This window comes from Mustelus asterias, chromosome 2, assembly GCF_964213995.1.
Source record: "Mustelus asterias chromosome 2, sMusAst1.hap1.1, whole genome shotgun sequence".
Lineage (NCBI taxonomy): Eukaryota > Metazoa > Chordata > Chondrichthyes > Carcharhiniformes > Triakidae > Mustelus > Mustelus asterias.
The window spans coordinates 100,596,646-100,618,054 of NC_135802.1; the positions used below are offsets into that span (position 1 = coordinate 100,596,646).

The 21,409-nt window shown below is 47.0% G+C and overlaps 1 protein-coding gene and 1 pseudogene across 2 annotated transcripts in view; both read left to right on the forward strand.

The window, feature by feature from the left end:
• Positions 1-13,723: 13,723 nt before the first annotated feature.
• Positions 13,724-13,926, forward strand: LOC144481648 (U2 spliceosomal RNA; annotated as a pseudogene).
• Positions 13,927-20,364: 6,438 nt separating this feature from the next.
• Positions 20,365-21,409, forward strand: part of LOC144510085 (retinoic acid receptor beta-like) — a 254,687-nt gene continuing 253,642 nt past the window's right edge. For both annotated transcript variants that reach the window (XM_078239333.1, XM_078239342.1), the window contains exon 1: positions 20,365-21,046. In XM_078239333.1, coding sequence (XP_078095459.1) covers positions 20,890-21,046 — 157 coding nt within the window. In that variant the 5' untranslated portion in view covers positions 20,365-20,889. The remainder of the gene's footprint in view (positions 21,047-21,409) is intronic.

The window sequence follows — 21,409 nt, forward strand, 5'->3', positions numbered from 1 at the left end:
GTTATTCACTTTGATTGTAAGGATAAAAAAGCAGAATACTTTTTAGAAGGTGAGAAACTTGTAAGTGTTGATGTTCAAAGAGATTTAGGTGTGCTCATACAAAGAAAACAAGAAGTTAATGTTTAACTGGGAGGAAGGAGGTCCGGAGGTGTCCGGTCCATGAGAGCAAGGCACCCCAGTCAGAAGGGGGCTTTTGATGGGGCATCCCAAATCAGACTGAGGAGAAATTACTTCACTCAAATGGTTGTGAATATTTGGAATTCTCTACCCCAGAGGTGTTTTAGATACTTCATCATTTGAATGCATTTAAGGCTGGAATGGACAGATCCTTGGTCTCTCAGCAATCAAGGGATATGGGGAGTGGATTGGAAAGTGGAGTTGAAACCCAAGTCAGCCATGATCTATTTGAATGGCGGAGCAGACTCAATGGGATATGTGGTCTACTCCTGCTCCTATTTCTTTTCTGTTCTTGTGATCTTTGCACCTTTGCTCATGCTAATTTAATTCCATTGTCAGCTCAATGGAATCGCTGGCATTCAGCAACAGAGCATTCAGCAATCTTTGTCATCAAGCAGGCTAAGTAGCCAATCATGTTGAAGAATTTTCACAGACAGCAAACCAGGAAGTAAAAATGACAGATTCTCCTTCACGTTCTAATCAAAAATATAGAATGGAATAAAGATTGCAATGCACGGAATTAAGGTAGATGCAGAACCATCTGCCAGCATGGGTGGCACGGTGGCACAGTGGTTAGCACTGCTGTCTCTCAACTCCAGGAACCCAGGTTTAATTCCAGCCTCGAGTCACTGTCTGTGTGGAGTTTGCACATTCTCCCCGTGTCTGCATGGGTTTCCTCTGGTTGCTCCAGTTTCTTCCCATAGTCCAAAGAGGTGCAGGTTAGGTGGATTGGCCAAGCTAAATTGCCCCTTGGTGTCCCGAGATGTGTAGGTTCGGGGGATTAGACATGAGAAATGTTCAGGGGTCATGGGGATAGGGCAAGGGAGAGGGCCTGGGTGAGTTACTCTGTCAGAAAATCGGTGCAGACTTGATGGGCACTGTTGGGATTCTATGATCATAAACAAACTTTTAAATCTTTCTTAAAGTATCTCTGGGTTGTTTTTATCATAATGGGGAAATTTAACATTTCACAAATGTAAACTTAGCTCTTCAGAGCCAGAATGATTGTTTCGCAGTAATTATGAACTATTAGAACACCAGTATGCTTCAATCAACCATGTACATCTTTTCCAAGGTTTTTAGAGTGACACTAATAGGTTGAAGGTGGAAGTTCATTCGTGATTCCTAAGAGTTCCACAAGTGAGGACTTCAACAGTGCACCCTATGGAGGAGTGGGAATCACTGACAGCAAATTCGGGATTTCCGCTTTTAACTGTGGCTGCCAGATGTTGCTCTGAGTTTGACCGTTATAATGACAAGGAGAGCTGACAAATATGGATGCAAAATCTGGGCCTACGTTTGTCCAGTATGGTTGGAGAGAAGGCCATGAACATGTGCAGGAACATCTCCTTTGGGTCATAGTTCTGCCCGCAGTCGCCAGCTGGAATTATCCGAGATTCTGTGAGTCATGGTACGCCCGATAGCTCATCCTCTCTGAGCTGCTGCAGGTGAAGGTTACAAGGGTCAGGGTCTGCTCCAATGTTTCCCTCCAGTCTTCCCTGTAAGTGGGTGGTCCAAATCTCACTCCCATCACTGTGTAGGGTTTCTGTGCTTTCTGCTGTGAATTGAAGTTGAGGAGAAGTAGGAGGTGTGTCTGCTGAGGGGTTCTGTGTGCCGGAGGGAGGGTCTAAACGCTGACCCGATGGAACAGTGCTCATTGGCTTTGTTCATGGAGTTCGATGCAGCATTCGGGTAAATACATTTCAGCTATGAATAGTATTCTGGTTAAAACAAAATAATTGATGCAGATTTATTTTAGTTACAGAGTGTTGCAGTTAATTATAGCCCTGAGTTCTAATAGTCCAGCTCCACAATAAAGGACTTCCTGAGTAGTATTGCTTGTGGCAGATGGTGAGCAGCTAAGAACTTGATGAACACCATAATTATTTGTTTGGTACTTGGATATTTATACATGGGACTTAATTTGGGAAAGTCACAACCCCAACTATACAAAGAGTAGCACAGTCAATGATCCGAAGTGTGGGCAAGGAGGAACATTTGTATAAGATCCTGTGATTGCCAAATCATTTCTGCTCTGCATTACGAGTTGTACAGTAAGGTGAATCTGGGTTTTGTTAAGTCTGAAATGTTTCTTCCCGAGATCTCCTGAATGGAATTGTCATTGTAATGACATACAGTATCTAATGAGAAGACTATTTAACCCGAGATTAGATGTCAACAGAAATAGTGTTTACATTGTTTCCTGGGCTCAGAACCCCAAGCTCTATGGTGTCATAACTGGATGGGGAGAGGTATTGCAAAGATGTGCTGCAGGGACACCCCCACTGCCCACTGCCCACTGCACCCCTGCTGCCCTGTACCCCCAGTGCCCCATACCACCACTGCCCCGCACCCCCACTGCCCTGTACCCCCAGTGCCCCATACCACCACTGCCCCGCACCCCCACTGCCCTGCACCCCCACTACACCGCACCCCATCGTCATGCAGCCCTGCTGCCTCGTAGCCCCATTGCCCCATACCCCCACTGCCCCATACCCCCACTTCCCCGCACCCTCACTGCCCCGCAGCCCCACTGCCCCGTACCCCCACTGCCCCATAGCCCCACTGCCCCATACCCCCACTGCCCCATACCCCCACTGCCCCCGCACCCTCACTGCCCCGCAGCCCCACTGCCCCAAACCCCCACTGTCCCCGCACCCTCACTGCCCCGCAGCCCCACTGCCCCGTACCCCCACTGCCCCGCAGCCCCACTGCCCCGTACCCCCACTGCCCCATAGCCCCACTGCCCCATACCCCCACTGCCCCATACCCCCACTGCCCCATACCCCCACTGTCCCCGCACCCTCACTGCCCCGCAGCCCCACTGCCCCAAACCCCCACTGTCCCCGCACCCTCACTGCCCCGCAGCCCCACTGCCCCGTACCCCCACTGCCCCATAGCCCCACTGTCCCCGCACCCTCACTGCCCCGCAGCCCCACTGCCCCGTACCCCCACTGTCCCCGCACCCTCACTGCCCCGCAGCCCCACTGCCCCATACCCCCACTGTCCCCGCACCCTCACTGCCCCGCAGCCCCACTGCCCCGTACCCCCACTGCCCCAAACCCCCACTGTCCCCACACCCTCACTGCCCCGCAGCCCCACTGCCCCGTACCCCTAGTGCCCCATACCCCCACTGCCCCGTACCCCCACGCCCCTGTACCCCCATTGCCCCATACCCCCACTGCTCTGTACCCCCAGTGCCCCATACCACCACTGCCCCGCACCCCCACTGCCCTGCAGCCCCACTACACCGCACCCCATCGTCACGCAGCCCTGCTGCCTCGTAGCCCCATTGCCCCATACCCCCACTGCCCCATACCCCCACTTCCCCGCACCCTCACTGCCCCGCAGCCCCACTGCCCCGTACCCCCACTGTCTCCGCACCCTCACTGCCCCGCAGCCCAACGGCCCTGCACACCCACTGCCCTGTACCCCCACTGCCCCACACCTCCACTGTCCTGCACCCCCACTGCCCCATACCCCCAGTGCCCTGCACCCCCACTGTCCCCGCACCCTCACTGCCCCGCAGCCCCACTGCCCCGTACCCCCACTGCCCCATAGCCCCACTGCCCCATACCCCCACTGTCCCCGCACCCTCACTGCCCCGCAGCCCCACTGCCCCAAACCCCCACTGTCCCCGCACCCTCACTGCCCCGCACCCCCACTGCCCTGCACCCCCACTACACCGCACCCCATCGTCATGCAGCCCTGCTGCCTCGTAGCCCCATTGCCCCATACCCCCACTGCCCCATATCCCCACTGTCCCCGCACCCTCACTGCCCCGCAGCCCCACTGCCCCGTACCCCCACTGCCCCGTTACCCCACTGCCCCGTACCCCCACTGTCTCCGCACCCTCACTGCCCCGCAGCCCCACGGCCCTGCACACCCACTGCCCTGTACCCCCACTGCCCCACACCTCCACTGTCCTGCACCCCCACTGCCCAATACCCCCACTGCCCTGCACCCCCACTGCCCCGCACCCCCACTGCCCTGTACCCCCAGTGCCCCACACCCCCACTGCTCCATACCCCCACTGTCCTGTACCGCCACTGTCCCATACCCCCCACTGCCCTCTACCCCCACTGTCCTGCACCCCCACTGCTCCATACCCCACTGCCCTGTACCCCCACTGCCCCATACCCCCAGTGCTCGGTACCCCCACTGCCCCATACCCCCACTGCCCCATACCGCGACTGCCCCGCACTCCCACTGCCCCATACCCCCACTGCCCCACACCCCCACTGCTCCATACCCCCACTGCCCTGCACCCCCGCTGCCCCATACCGCCACTGCCCCATACCGCAACTGCCCCGCACTCCCACTGCCCCATACCCCCACTGCCCCACACCCCCACTGCTCCATACCCCCACTGCCCTGCACCCCCACTGCCCCATACCGCGACTGCCCCGCACTCCCACTGCCCCATACCCCCACTGCCCCACGCCCCCACTGCCCCACACCCCCACTGCCCCGTACCCCCACTGCTCCATACCCCCACGGCCCTGCACCCGCATTGTCCCGCACCCTCACTGCCCCGCATCCCTGCTGCTCCATACCCCCGCTGTCCTGTAACCCCACTGCCCCATACTCCCACTGCCCCACACCCCCGCTGCCCCACATCTCCACTGTCCCATATCCCCACTGCCTCGCACCCTCACTGCCCCCCGCACCACTGCTGCCCCATTCCCGCACTGCCCCGTATCCGCACTGCCCCGTATCCGCACTGCCCCGTACCCCCACTGCCCCATACCCCCACTGCCCCGTATCCCCACTGCCCCACAGCCCCATTGCCCCGCACCCCCACTGCCCCGCACCTCCACTGCCCCATACCCCCACTGCCCCATACCCCCACTGCCGTGTACCCCCACTGCCCCATCTCCGCACTGCCCCATACCCCCACTGCCCCGCACCACCACTGCCCCGGACCCCCATTGTCCCATACACCCACTGCCCCGTACCCCTTCTGCCCCCCACCTCCACTGCCCTGTACCCGCACTGCCCCCCGCACCTCCACTACCAGAGGTTCCCAGGCAAAGAGGTATGACAATTGGCCAACAAGTTTAAAATTTCTGTTGGCCAATTGCCCTGCACTGAGAACCATGCAATCCTGTGATTCCAATTACAAATATCCAATGGTTGCCACTGTCTGACACCAATAATTACCTAGAATATGTTAGAAGAATTAAAACCACTTCTAACTTCTGTTTAATTATTGCACTGACTCACCCCGACCTGATATGGGTTCCCCCACAGCTGTTTCTCCATGAGCCCACACTTCCCACACCCCCGCCTACCCCCTCCCCCTGACTAGATACCAGCAACTCTGAATACCCTCCCCACACCCGCCAATAACCACTCCCCAACTGACTACAACCCCTCACTGGTCCCAACACCCCCAAATGACCACCTTTCACTGACTACCTGATCCCCCCAACTGACCATCCCCCAACTGAACACTCCCCACTCTAAACCCGTCCTACCATCTCCCCCACTGACCCCCTCCCACTCTAACCCACTCCCACACTGACCCCTCCCACTGACCCCCCCCCCCCCGCCCCCACTGACCCCCCCCCTCACACTAACTACTCTCCAACTAACTCCTCCCCACACTAACTACTCTCCAGCTGACCAACTGAACCCCTCCGCACTGACTGGGGGGGTCACACGGTGGCACAGTGGTTAGCGCTGCTGCCTCACAGCACCACAGACTCAGGTTTGATTCTGGCAGTAGACCACTGTCTGTGTGGAGTTTGCACATTCTCCCCGTTTCTGCGTGGGTTTCCTCCGGGTGCGCCGGTTTCCTCCCACAGTCCAAAGATATGCAAGTTAGGTGGATTGACCATGCTAAATTGACCCTAGTATCCACCCAAAATCCCCCCCTCATTGACCACCTAACCCCCCTCCCTCGACAATCCATCCTACCATCATCCCCCACTTCCAATTCTGCCCACTTACCTTATACACTTCTGCCTGGCTTTCCAAAGTGGCTGGGACCTTTACATTTACCAGCTTTATGGCAGATGGTGTGGCAGAAAAGGTTGCGTGGCTTACTTACCTCCGACGCAGCTGCCCTCGACACAAGACCTCAGGAACCCTCTGCGCTGCATCTTTCTCACCCAGCTGCAGAGAGAAGATCGAATGAGAAAGGACTGGCTTCATTTTGGAGTAAGGAACTAGGAGCCGAGTGGCAATCAAACAGCGACTGCCACTCCACGGAAGTGACAGCCTCATGTTCACCACACACCCATTAACCTCACATTACAATGGTGCCCATCACTGTTGCAGCTTCAACTTGCTCGGTCGGCCATGACCATGAAAATCAGAGATAATTTGCATATATCTACTGGGTTGAGGAAAACGTTGATAGTAATTTAATATTATTGGTAGTGTTGGAAACATCAGTTAATGGTAGCTGTTATTAGGAACTTTAATGTCTTGTTTGTAAAGTCATGGTTCCCAAAATGAAGGCAATTGAGTTAAGTCATAAATGCTTCCTCTTGGAAGTTAACTTTTCCAGTTCGAATTTTAAAGACAATCTTGGGCTTTACTTTCAAAGCGTTTTGAAGTATTTGACATGTACATTTTTTGTGAACATTTATAAGTGCACGTTGAATGTCACATCCAAGATTTTGACATGCTTGTTGGTCACTGGAGGGGTGGAATTTTCAGCATTATAAATTTGCTACAACGGGTTAGGGAGGCATTGCGTGAGTATATGTCGATATCTTCCTGACTGTAAAACGCACACAATTAGACTGTGCTTCTCATGTTCTATTCAAACCCCTGCCCCATGAACATCCAGGAGAAGGTAAGTCTTCCATATTTATCATTTTCTTAAAGCAAGCTTTATTTTGCATCATGGTTTGCACCAGAGGAGATTGCTACAATCCTAGAGTTAAAGTGAAAGTAAAAGTGTAGCAATTTTGGAGCTGGACTAGCAATGCAGCAAACCATAGCGCAAGCCACAAAAACTAAAGAAGGGTCATTGGACTTGATACATTCACTCTGATTCTGTCTACACAGATGCTGCCAGACCTGCCCCCAAACCTGCTGTGTTTTATTGGCACTTTCTGTTTTTATTTCAGATTTCCAGAATCTGCAGTAGTTTGCTTTTATTTCACTCTTACCAGCCGCCCTAGTTTCTTATTGTCTCGCAGAGAAATGCCACCCTAACTTAGTCTGCTCCATGTGTGACTCCAGTTCCACTTAATGGGGATGAATTTGTTTGGAGTTTCTCAAGCTGTGTACAAGTATAGATGGGGTTTCAGCGAACTCCCATCAAAGTCATGGAAGCAGAATAGGAAAAGCCCTGAAAATGTTTCAGTATATGTACTTGATTCTTGATGCAATCAGTTGTAAAAATAATCATTACTTAAGAATCATTGCCACCTTTTCAGGGTGTGTTATTAAAGAGAACTTACTAGGCATCCCCACTACTCAAGAACATAATGATCCAGATTTAATGGCAATATTGACAGCTAAACTGTCAGTGTTCATTGTCATTACCCCTCTGAAACTGACAGCGACTTTGGGAGTTAGCATATACACAGAATAACACAGACATCCAGAGGCTACTGTCAGTGATTCAATGCTGCTCCAGACACTGTGCTGTTATGTTCTCCAGACAGTAATTCCTAAACAATTGGTGAACTGACAAAACCTTCCATTTCTACACCGTTAATCTCGCTGTAACAACTCTTGGAAAAATAACATCTAGGTAAATGTGATGGTTGCGGAGTTTTTAATGGCGTACTAACTTCATAATCACTGCACAACTCTCCTCACTGGTCCTGTAAAGCTATGTTTATATTTGTGGAATGTCAACTGGTATAAATTTCACATATTTACATTTAAAAAAAATTTATTTACATGTCAGTTTCCATCTTAATTCATAATTGTCATCATATTTTCGGTATCTGAATGTTTAAATTAGAGGTGAAGTCATTCAATAATTTTACCTTCCTGCTTTGCTGTCTGTGAGAATTCTTTAATATGGTTGGCTGTTGAACCTGCTTGCTGACATCACAGCTGCTGAGCATCTGGTGATCTTCTTAACTTAGTGCCGGATTTAAACTGCTGGGAAATCCGCAGCGCAGATTTTGCTAGATCGATGCAGGCTACTTTCTTCAAGGTTGGTGTTGAGAGCCATTGCTTAGCTGCTGACCACAAAATCGAAAACATTAAAATTAGGGATTGGATTACCATACCCACAAGCAATTGTCACAAACACTTTGCAAATTAGGGCTTTTCACTGTGCAAATGCCTGAGACAAATAATGATACAAATATGTATTGCAAGTGGATTTCCAACATTGTAAGTGCTTTTAAAATTGCTTATTTAGTTTTCCAGTGTTATGCCATCCTGCTTGTTGAAATTAATTCAGAAGAATTTTAGAAAAACAAATAATACTTTTTTTCCTTTAAATTGTTGTAATTATGCACTTTCATCATTTTCCTGGCCAATTCCTTGATGTGGACACACATACCTGATTATTCACTGAGCTAATCATAAGAACATAAGAACTAGAAGCAGGAATAGGCAATCTAGCCCCTTGAGCCTACTCCACCATTTAATACGATCATGGCTAATCTCATCTTGGTCTCAACTCCACCTTCCTGCCCTTTCACCATAGCTCTTCATATCCTTACTAATTAAAAATCTTCACCTCTTCCTTAAAGTTACTCTAAGTCTCAGCATTTACCATGTTTTAGGGTAGTGAATTCCACAGACTCACAACCCTTTGAGAGAAATAATCTCTCCTTATCTCTGTTTGAAAGCTATTACTCCGATCCCAAAACTATGATCTCTTGTTCTAGACTGCCTCACCAGAATTGTAATGGTTTACAATTGGATATAAGACGGATTCCTTTAGGATTTTGGAAAATGGAATTTTAAAAATAACATGGGAGGGATTTTCCGGCCAAGCTTGCCCCAAGGCTGGAAAATCCCACCTGAGGCCAATGGGTCAAGGACCTTTGCATGGTCTCTGTCTTGCCCGCTACAATTCCAGTGGTGGGCAGGGCGGGAAAATTCCACCCTATTAGTTGAAATAAGAGGTGTTTTAGTTGGATAAGATTTTACAGGAAGTTATTGGACCACATCTTGCTATAAAATAATGGTGTGTTAACGAAGTACGCTGTTACGAATGCACAACTTGGCCCATAAGTTCAGCAGATTCTCCACAATGTGTGGATTGATTTAATCAGCTCCACCATTTGCTTTGCACAGACTCACACCCTTAAACTCACAGTTATTTTTAACAACTTGCTGGATTTTCACATTAATCCCTGTTAAACTCTCCATACATAATTAATTCTGGTAATTTACAGTGAGTGCCTTTTTAATGACAAATTAATTGTTAATATAATGGTAATCAACCTTTCTGGTCCGGAAATTGAAAAATTTAAACTGGAGACACATTCCTTCAAGCTGCAAATTGTTATTGTAAATGTTAAAAAATCAAATTTTAAATTTTATTTTCTTTCTTATGTTTCCTTTCTGTCTTTTCTATCTCTTAATTCAATCTCTCATTCCCTCTCTTTATGGTTTTTCTGTACCTGCTTTGAGTCTAATTTATCCCGCTTCTGAGCTGGTTACTTGAATCACATTGATTAAGGACGTGCCATTTCCCACCACTTACTGAGTCCCAGATATCCTATCTCTTGTCAACATCATTATGTAGGAATTGCTATATGTGGGACCTTGCACTTCCAGTAGGTTACTGTGCAAAAATGTTTTGTACCAAAGGTTACAGAAAAAAGCTTAGATGTCCTGCACCAGGAAGTCCCGACACATTGCCATGCTGTCATTGTTGACAGAAATAGTGGCAACTTGCATTTAAACAGCCCCTTGAATGGAGAGAAAACGTCTCGAAGCTTTTCACAGAAATGTAAGGAAAGCAAAAGATGCCAAACCAAAGAAGATGTGATTAAAAGCAGCCAATCAAAATCTTAGTCATTGTGGTGTGTCTTAAGGAGGCTCTGAAAGGAGGAGCAGGATGTGGAGAAGCAGAGAGGTTTAGAGAAGCAATTCCAGAGCAAAAGCTGGATAAAGGAAAATGGTAGTATGAACGAGGGGTTGCACAAAATACAAGGATCAGAGATACAGAAAGTTTGAGGCAGTGGGGTTGTAGTATTGGAGAAGGTTACAGAGATTGGGAAAGACAACGCCATGAAAGAGATTTAAGTGCAAGGATGCGAATTGGGTGTGTAGGGGAACTTGTGCCATTGTAAGCCCACAAGGACAGTAGTGATGGCTGAGTGGAATTGGCACAGGATAGGAATGGGTTGGATGAGCTGAAGTTTATGGAGAATGATGAATGAAATGCTGGGAATGACAGCACTCTAATCTGGTGTTGCAAAGCATGGGTGAGGATTTGAGTAGTGAGTGTATTGAGTTGCGGAAAATGTGGGTGAGGCTAAGGAGGTGTAAATAGACAGTTTTTGGGGTGGCAAGGATATGAAGTCAGAGGTTGAACGTATGTTGAATTTTATTTTGAGTTTTCAAGCAGTCTGATTCAGTCTGCAACTATGGCCATGGAGGGATATGAATCTGTGGCAAGGGTAAAGCATTTATAAATATGAGGCTTGAGGAAAATGGAGTCTACCTAGTATCGAATGTAGGTTAAGCAGACACTACAATCCAAAGACAGTGGTAAGATTGAGAAGAGTGGGTGGGTGGAGGTAGAGTGGCTGTCATTTGTGTGTCAGCCATGTTTCAGTTAGTAGCACTGTCACCTCTAAATTGTGAGATTCTGATGTGGAGATGCTGGTGTTGGACTGGGGTGGGCACAGTAAGAAGTCTCACAACACCAGGTTAAAGTCCAACAGGTTTATTTGGAATCATGAGCTTTCGGAGCACTGCTCCTTCATCAGGTGAGTGGAGAGTTGGGTTCACAAACAGGGCATTATATAGACAGAGACTCAATTGCAAGATAATGGTTGGAATGCGAGTCTTCACAGGTAATCAAGTCTTTACAGGTACAGACAATGCAAGTGGAGAGAGGGATAATGACAGGTTAAAGAGGTGTGAATTGTCTCAAGCCAGGACAGTTAGCAGGGATTTGCAAGCCCAGGCCAAATGGTGGGGGTTACATGTAGTGTGACATGAACCCAAGATCCTGGTTTAGGCCGTCCTCATGCGTGCGGAACTTGGCTATCAGTTTCTGTTTGGCAATTCTGCGTTGTCGTGTGTCGTGAAGGCCACCTTGGAGAACGCTTACCCGAAGATCAGAGGCTGAATGCCCATGACTGCTGAAGTGTTCCCCGACAGGGAGGGAACACTCCTGCCTGGTGATTGCCGAGCGGTGTCCGTTCATCCGTTGTCTCACACTGCATTCAGCCTCCGATCTTCAGGTAAGCATTCTCCAAGGCGACCTTCAAGACATACAACAACGCAAAATGGCTGAGCAGAGACTGATAGCCAAATTCCGCACACATGAAGACGGCCTCAACCAGGATCTTGGGTTTATGCCACACTACATGTAACCCCCACCATTTGGCCTGGGCTTGCAAAATCCTACTAACTGTCCTGGCTTGAGACAATTCACACCTCTTTAACCTGTGATTATCTCTCTCTCCACTCGCACTGTCTGTACCTGTAAAGACTTGATTACCTGTAAAGAATAACATTCCACCCATTATCTTGCAATTGGGTCTCTGGCTATATATGCCCTGTTTGTGAACCCAACTCTCCACTCACCCGGTGAAGGAGCAACACTCCAAAATCTCATGATTCCAAATAAACCTGTTGGACTTTAACCTGGTGTTGTGAAACTTCTTATTATAAGATTCTGGGCTCAAGTCCCACTCCAAGGCTTGAACACAAGAGAAATCTAGATTGAGAATCCGATGCAGTACTGAAAGAGAACTGCACAGCCACCTTACAGTTAAACTGCGGCCCCAACTGTTTTCACGGATGGATATAAACGCTCTCATGGCACTATTTTGAAGAAGAGCAGGAGAATTATCATTAGTGTTCTGGCCAATATACCCCCTGAACAAGCATCACAAAAACAGATTCATTGTTTCTTATCAGTTAGTTGTATGCGGGAGAATGCTGTATGTGTGAGGACGTTGAATGTGGAAGAATGCTATATGTGTGATAATGATGTATGCATGTGGGAGAATGCTGTATGTGGGAGAATGCTGTATGCATGTGGGAGAATGCTGTATGTGCGGATTGCTGTATGTGGGACATTGTTGTAGGTGGGAGATTGCTGTAGATGGGAAATTGCTGTAGGTGGGAGATTGCTGTATGTGGGAGATTGTTGTATGTGGGAGAATGCAGTAGGTGGGAGATTGCTGTAGGTGGGAGAATGCTGTATGTGAGGATTGCAATATTTGGGAGATTGCTGTATTTGAGAGAACGCTGTAGGTGGGAGATTGCTGTATGTAGGAGATTGCTGTATTTGAGAGAACGCTGTAGGTGGGAGATTGCTGTATGTAGGAGATTGCTGTAGGTGGGAGATTGCTGTAGGTGGGAGATTGCTGTATGTGGGGATTGCTGTAGGTGGGAGATTGCTGTAGGTGGGGATTGCTGTAGGTGGGAGATTGCTGTATGTGGGGATTGCTGTAGGTGGGAGATTGCTGTAGGTGGGAGATTGCTGTAGGTGGGAGATTGCTGTATGTGGGGATTGCTGTAGGTGGGAGATTGCTGTAGGTGGGAGATTGCTGTATGTGGGGATTGCTGTAGGTGGGAGATTGCTGTAGGTGGAGATTGCTGTATGTAGGAGATTGCTGTATGTGGGGATTGCTGTATGTAGGAGATTGCTGTAGGTGGGAGATTGCTGTAGGTGGGAGATTGCTGTAGGTGGGAGATTGCTGTAGGTGGGAAATTGCTGGATGTGAGAGATTGCTGTAGGTGGGAGATTGCTGTAGGTGGGGATTGCTGTAGGTGGGAGATTGCTGTAGGTGGGAGATTGCTGTAGGTGGAGATTGCTGTATGTAGGAGATTGCTGTATGTGGGGATTGCTGTATGTAGGAGATTGCTGTAGGTGGGAGATTGCTGTAGGTGGGAGATTGCTGTAGGTGGGAGATTGCTGTAGGTGGGAAATTGCTGGATGTGAGAGATTGCTGTAGGTGGGAGATTGCTGTAGGTGGGGATTGCTGTAGGTGGGAGATTGCTGTAGGTGGGAAATTGCTGGATGTGAGAGATTGCTGTAGGTGGGAGATTGCTGTAGGTGGGAGATTGCTGTAGGTGGGAGATTGCTGGGTGCAAATTTGCTGCTGCATTTTCTATATTACATTTTAAAGATATTTTGTTGGATTTCAAGCACTGAGGTGTCTGAGGGTCATTAAGAGCAGTACATAAATGCAAATTCTTTCTTACTATTATCAAATTGATCTCAGAGTACAATATTTGAATTAGAACTACAACCAAATGTTGTGACATTAGTAATACACTTCTTTGTGGAATGGAAATAACATATGATCATCAATTACAAATGCTGACTAGCCACACCCTAACATGTAACAGGGATCTCAAGAACCAAACATTGTGATCATTATAATGTGGTAAAGGGAATATTATTTGTATTGTATAAAATGTCGCTTCTCGGCCTTTTGGCTAAGATCAAGTGTAGTATGGATTGGATGCTGCACTTGGTTGAGGTCATTGGGTTACATTGAAGCTTCATATGTTTCATATGAAGCAATTTTTAAAAGCTGCATCTCGGCCTTTTGGCTAAGATGCAAATGAGCTCAAGTCTTGGAGGAGGTGTTGCTTTGCTCCTCCAATCAACTTGGCTCATGTAGATCAGGCCCAGGACAGGGTGATTTGGTCGCTCGCCCTGTCTTGTCAGCCTGGATCTGAAATGTCTCAACTTGTTGAGACTTTGAATTGGATTTGATTTGATTGAATTGGAAAAGTATTAAAAAAATATATAAAGGTTGGAAACCAAAGTCCAGTAGTCCTATTAGGAGGATACTACTCAGTTTCAACCTGTAGTCCTGGGCTGTGGTGTACTGTGATCATGGAAATAATATGAAAATAAGATTATTTTGTGATCAGCACTGACACATGATACATCCCTTCTCTAATGTTTCTGGCCAGGTAGTTCATGAACCGAGAAGTCTTGTGGGAATTATGGTCAGTCTCATAGTTGAGATAGCTATCACATCCAAGCAATGATGTGTTCTATTTTTGCAACACATTTCAAAATGATATTTAAATATAGTTATGTTTTTTATGACAATGCAGGCAGAGATTAGGAAAAAAGTACCTCTCCAGACCACACAAGAAGTAGAAGACAAGTGAATGCCAGCAAATCTGCAAAATGATCTGTTGTGCATTAATTCTTCTGTCACTGTACTGTTATCTTGTCAAGTACCTATGAAAAACTCTTGTTATCCATAGAATCCATAGAAATCCTACTGTGCAGAAGGAGGCCATTTGGCCCATTGAGTCTGCACCAACTCTCTGAAAGTGCATTTAACCCAGGCCCACCCCATCCCTGTAACCCTGTGCATTTACCAAGATTAATCCCCCTAACCGACACTTCTTTGGACACAAAGGGACAATTTAGCATGGCCCATCCACCTAACCAGTCTTTGGACTGTGGAAGGAAACTGGAGCACCTGGAGGAAACTCAATCAGAACACGAGGAGAATGTGCAAACTCCACAATGACAGCCACTCAAGGCTGGAATCGAACCTGGGTCCCTGGCGCTGTGAGGCAGCAATATTAATCACTGTGCCACTGTGCCGCCCCATGTTATGAGACAAAAGGTTATCAGAACAATGAGATGAAGTAGTTTAAAAGTGCTCAATGTTGGTTATGAAATGTATTTTTGCCACTATTTTCAGTTCCGTTGCACCAGGCAAATTCCTGTTGTGCCACTGTCAGTGCCAAACTTTTTGGCAGACTCCTTTCACTGTTTCTGCTGCTACTGAATTGCTTGGTTGTGTTGGGAGCCCAGAAATGGCCCTCGCACCTGCAGATATATGGTTCGGAACCTGGGACTGGAAAAACATTTGATTGAGCGAACAAAGTAGCTCTTTAATTTTTTAATTCCTCCACTATTACCTTAATAAATCTAAATGCAAGTCCAGCATTTATTGCCCACCTCTATTTGCCCTTGAGATGGTGGTGATGAGCTGCCTTCTTGAACCCCTGCAGTCTATGTGGTGTAGGTACACCGACAGTGCTGTTAGGGAGAGAGTTCCAGGATTTGGACTCAGCGACAGTGAAGGAACGGCAATATAGTTCCAAGTCAGGATGGTTAGTGACTTGGAGGGAGCCTCCAGGTGGTCGTGTTCCCATGTGTCTCCTGATCTTGTTTTTCTAGATGGGAGCAGTCATGAGTTTGAAAGGTGCTGTCTAAGGAGCTTGTTTGGTTCCTGGCAGTTCATCCTGGAGATGGTGCACACTCCTGCCACTGTTCATTGGTGATGGAGGGAGTGAATATTTGTGGAAGGGCTGTCAATCAAGTGGGTCTTTATCTTGGATGGTGTTGAGGTGCTTCAGTGATGTTGGAGTAGCACTCATCCAAGTAAGTGTAGATCATTCCATCACACTCCTGACTTGTGCCTTGCAGATTGTGAACAGGCTTTGGGGAATCAGGAGGTGAGTTATTCACTACAGGATTCCTAGCCTCTGACCTACTCTTGTAGCTACAGTATTTATATGGCTAGTATCATTCAGCTTCTGGTCAATGGGAATCCATAAGATGTTGATAGTGGGGATTCAGTGATGGCGATGTCATTGAATGTCAAGGGGTGATGGTTAGATTGTCTCTTGTTGGAGATGGTCATTGCCTGGCACTAGTGTGGCATGAAATTTACTTGCCACTTGTTAATCCAAGCCTGGATATTGTCCAGGTTTTGCTGCTTTTGGACATGGACTGCTTCAGTATCTGAGGAGTCACGAATGGTGCTGAACATTGTGCAATCATCAACGAACATCCCCACTTCTGACCTTATGATGGAAGGAAATAATTGATGAAGAAGCTAAAGATGGTTGGGCCTACAATATTTCCCTGAGTAACTCCTGCAGTGATGTCCTGGAACTGAGATATTTGAGCTCCAACCACCACAACCATCTACCTTTGTGCCAGGCATAACTCCAGTCAGCGGAGGGTATCCCTGCTGATTCCCATTGGTTCCAGTTTTGCTAGGATTCCTTGATGCATGCTGGATAGATGCCAATGTTGTAGCTACACTGGAATAGTTTGGCTAGAGGTACGGCAAGTTCTGGAGCACAAGACTTCAGTAATATTGGCGGAATATTATCAGGGCCTATAGCCATTGCCTTCAGCCATTTCATGATATCACATGGAATTGGATGAAGACTGTCATCTGTGATGTTGGGACTTCAAGAGGGGTCCAAGATGATTCAACACTCGGCACTTCTGGCTGAAGATTGCTGTGAATGCTTTAGCCTTATCTTTTGCAGTGATGTGCTGGGCTCTCCAATAATTGAGGATGGGGATATTTGTGGAGCCTTCTCCTCCAGTGAGTTTTTTAATTTGTTCATCTGTGGCAGTACTGCAGAGTTTTAATCTGATCTGTCGGTTGTGGAGTTGCTTTGCTTTGCCTATTGGTTGCTACTTCTGTTGTTTGGCATGCAATTAGTCCTGTGTTGTACCTTCACCAGATTGACACCTCATTCTGAGATAAGCCTGGTATTGTTCCTGGCATGCCCTCCTGCACTCTTCATTGAACTAGGGTTAATCACCTGGCTTGGTGGTAGTGGTAGAGCAGGGGATATGCCAGGCCAGGAGCTCATAGATTGTGTTGAGTACAATTCATCTGCTGCTGATGGCCCACAGCGCCTCATGGATGCCCAGTCTTGGGCTGTGAGATCTATGCAAAATCTATCTCATTTAGCACAGTGGTAGTGCCATACAACACAAAATGGAGGTGCCTTCAATGTGAAGATGGGACTTTGTCTACACAAGGTGCAGTAGGCATGCTGACTGATACTGTCATCATGCAACTGCGGCAGACAGGCAGTTTGGTGAGAATGAGATCAAGACTGTGTGGCCAAATTCCCCTCCAATTTGATTTTCAAGTTTGCTGATGACATCACCGTAGTGGGTCGGATCTCAAACCATGACGAGACAGAGTACAAGAATGAGATAGAGAATCTGGTGAACTGGTGCGGCAACAATAATCTCTCCCGCAATGTCAACAAAATGAAGGAGATTGTCATCGACTTCAGGAAGAGTAAAGGAGAACATGCCCCTGTCTACATCAATGGGGACGAAGTACAAATGGTTGAGTGCTTCAAGTTTTTAGCTGTCCAGATCACCAACAACCTGTCCTGGTCCCTCCATGCCGACACTATAGTTAAGAAAGCCCACCAAGGACTCTACTTTCTCAGAAGACTAAGGAAATTTGGCATGTCAGCTATGACTCTCACCAACTTTTACTGATGCACCATAGAAAGCATTCTTTCTGGTTGTATCACAGCTTGGTATGGCTCCTGCTCTGCCCAAGACCGCAAGGAACTACAAAAGGTCGTGAATGTAGCCCAATCCAACACGCAAACCAGCCTCCCATCCATTGACTCTGTCTACACTTCCTGCTGCCTCGGCAAAGCAGCCAGCATAATTAAGGACCCCACGCATCCCAGACATTCTCTCTTCCATCTTTTTCCGTCGGGGAAAAGATACGAAAGTCTGAGGTCACATACCAACCGGCTCAAGAACAGCTTCTTCCCTGCTGCTGTCAGACTTTTGAATGGACTTACCTTGCATTAAGTTGATCTTTCCCTACAGCCTAGCAATGACTGTAACACTACATTCTGCACTCTCTCCTTTCCTTCTCTATGAATGATATCCCTTGTCTGTTTAGTGCGCAAGAAACAATATTTTTCACTGTATATTAATACATGTGACAATAATAAGTCAAATCAAATCAAAGTAGGATTTTCCCTCTTGTTGGTTTGGTCACAGCAGGCCCAGTCTAGCAGCTATGTCCTTTGGGACCCAGTCAGCTTGGCCTTTGGTGGTACTACCCAGCCACTCTTAGTGACTTCCTGACCTTCAAACTTTCGGCTCTCCCATGAAAAGTGCTTCATTTGCTGGGATATTTGCGGGTTCTGGTACCTTTGGAATTATACTCCCACCCTTTGATCAGTTTCTTTGGAAAGGAAGAATAAAAGATGTGTAGAGATAAATGAAAATCAATTAAAAAAAGCTGGCGACTTCTGTTTTGCCGCTGAAGTTAAGTTTGTTCTGCTAAGCAGCTTCATGCGTTTTAAAGAGACATTGTGAGACCCCCATACTGCAGATACCTGCCTGTGGAAGCTTAAAATGTTAACGTCTGATTATTTATTGTGATAGCCATGATCAAAATGAATGGCGGAGCAGGCTCGAAGTGCCGAATGGTTTACTCTTGCTTCTAGTTTCTACGTTTCTGTGTTTATTCATTCAGAATAAAGCCTTGTTTAGTAGAAGCAACAGATAACAACAAACATGTTAAAGGATTCTCTTGAAAAATTGAAGTGGAAATTTGTTTTTTAATGGGATCTGGATAATTCAGTTAATTATTTCTCCTACAGATTATTTGTTTTATAAAAAGCTGTTTGTATTCAGTGAACTGTTTAGCTTTTCCTACTAGCGTTGACTTTTTTCCCCCCAAATTACTGAATGAAATCTCTGATTACCGTCCTATTCATACACCACTCTTTCAACAGTTACTTATATTTCCCAGTAAAGTTGCGGTCACATGGCGATAGAGTGGAAGATGCTGTCAAATTCCACAGTTATCTCTGCATTTCAGGAACTCCGTGTATAGAAGCCGCTGTATGAATATAAGGAGAAAACCATGTGTGCGCTTTCATCTGCAGATCAGATTAGTCAGGTGTCCTGCAGTTCACCTCCTTTGGCATGCAGGTAATACCTGATTCAGAGCCTGCATTCAGAGAGACGCTTGGTTGAAACAATTGGGGTTTCCTCTTGCACTGGAAGCCTGAGGAGCATCTCTGCGGGTACCATAACATTATGTTCTGAAATGAAAGCCTGACAATATTTTTAATGTTCCTTCGTTTAATTCCCCCAGTAACGGACCTGAAGGTAGTTTCTACTTGCAGCTGGCAGCCCCGATGGCAGGCTCTCCGAGACACCACTCATCCTGGCTGTAAAATGCTGTCCTGGCATTGTCCCTACCCTCTCAACAAATACCCATCACTCATCAATTACCATTTGGCTTTGCTTTAATGGTTGCTGAAGGGAAATGAGTGGGGGGGATAGTGGGATTGAATGTGTCCGTTCACTGTTTGGTGATGATTGTATGTGCTATGTGCTCAGGTGAGAAAATCCGCATTAAGTCCACCTATTTTCTCGAAAGTGAAATAACTTGTAGATCACTTTTCCACATAGTTGAAACATCCAAGTGTCTGTGGAAAGAAGCTTTCCTTTGCGCTGAGATGCTCTCTGTAGCACTGACTGATTTTGTTGTAGTGAGCAGTGATAGATTGGGTCAATAACACTTTTACCCTACATTATAACAACGCCTGCCTACTGCTGAGTGGCTCCGGCATTGTCTCGTTTTATTTCAGATTTCCAGCATCTGTATACTTTTTACCTTTGCGTTAAACAGACCCTTTTTATCTTCTGCTTGTGGAGAAGTTTGAGTGATGCATGGAAATTCTGCTGCATTATAATCTAGTGTCCATAAATATCAAAGGTAAAAATTCAAATTAAGCTGCCTGAAATTCTTAATATCAATGTGCGGTGTCTAATTTGTGTAAAACATATTTATTGCGATTCCAGACACATATTTAGATAATTTAATTAGAGATTGCCGTGCAGAATACATTTACCCACAATTAGTGCAAAATAAACTATCTGACTCACCAATAGAAAGGAGTGGAAAAGTATTATATGAATATACCTGTTTTAAAAAATTAATTAATTCTCCCAATCTCTGGGTTAACAATCCATTGCTGTCAATATTAACTGCAGCAAGTGTTGTGTGCATGGTCGTGTGAGGGGTATATATGTGAGCCGTTGCTTTCTCGCTCAGTGGCTGTGTGCATCGGATTGTTCCCCGCTCCTACTCACTAGTTGTTAGATGCAGCTTGTATCTGCTTTGCTTGGCTTCTGGAAATATGAAGTGCTGTGGGAATCCTGGGAGCTGGTGATGTCAGGCTGGGTTGGGTCATTTGAAGGTTAGCAGCCTGGGTAGGGTTCAGAGAAAGTTCACTTGCATATATTAGGCAATTCAATCTTTTACTGTGCTTGTGTGACATAAGGAGTAGGAAGTAAGCTGGTCAAAAGCAGGACGAGCCATTTTGCAAAACAAGAGGGGTGAGCGGAGCTATTTTTGCGGCTGCACATTTGTGTCGTTCAAATTGTGCCAGGGATCGGGAGATCTCCGCGGGTGCCACAGAGCCAAGAGGGAAAGGGACTCTCAGCGACAGGGCAGCTGCCAAGGCTGAACATCAGGCAGCCCGACACCCCCTCTCCTCCCCTTCACCCTCTCTCCTTTTGAATTGAGCGCCGTATCTGACTTTTGGGGGGGAAAAATGGTAAATGATCATTTGGATCAATTACAGGCTCTCAGTTGCGTTGCCTGTCATAATTCATGATTCTGCTCTGGGAAAAAGACCAACACTTCTTAACGTGCCAAGAAAAAGAGGGGAGGAAAAAACATATCAGGGCAGAGTTTTGATGGGAGTTCGAGCAACTTTTTCTTTGCAAATTTGCCCACACCTAGAGAGAGAGGAGGAACAGTTTGCTTCGCAGGTTGTGGATAGCCTGTCGTCATGTTTGACTGTATGGATGTTCTCGCAGTTAGCCCTGGGCAAATGCTGGATTTCTACACTCCGAGCCCGTCCTCCTGCATGCTGCAAGAGAAAGCTCTGACTGCATGCTTCAATGGACTGACACACAGGGACTGGCAACAGAGGCACAGCACTCAATGTAGGTCTCTTTATCATTGTTATTCAGAATGTATATAATAGCAAAATCCTTGCGTTTAATTATCTCGAAAGTACAACTCCCCTCACATGAACTGTGTGTGTGTGTGTGTGTGTAATGGTGAGCGATATTAAATCTCCATCACTGCCTTGCCCTGGATGGCAGGCAAGAAGCTCTCTTGACAGTGCTGAAAAGTAACTGGATACCTTTTTGTCACTTCAACTCTCTGCACTTATCTTTGCTCTGTGTGTGTGCCGAGGAATGCGGTTGGTAAACAGTGGCACAAGTGCTAAAAGTCAGGGAAGACAGACGAATGGTGAATGTGCCCCTCACTCTGTGTGTTTGGGAGGGTAGGGCAGGAGCTCG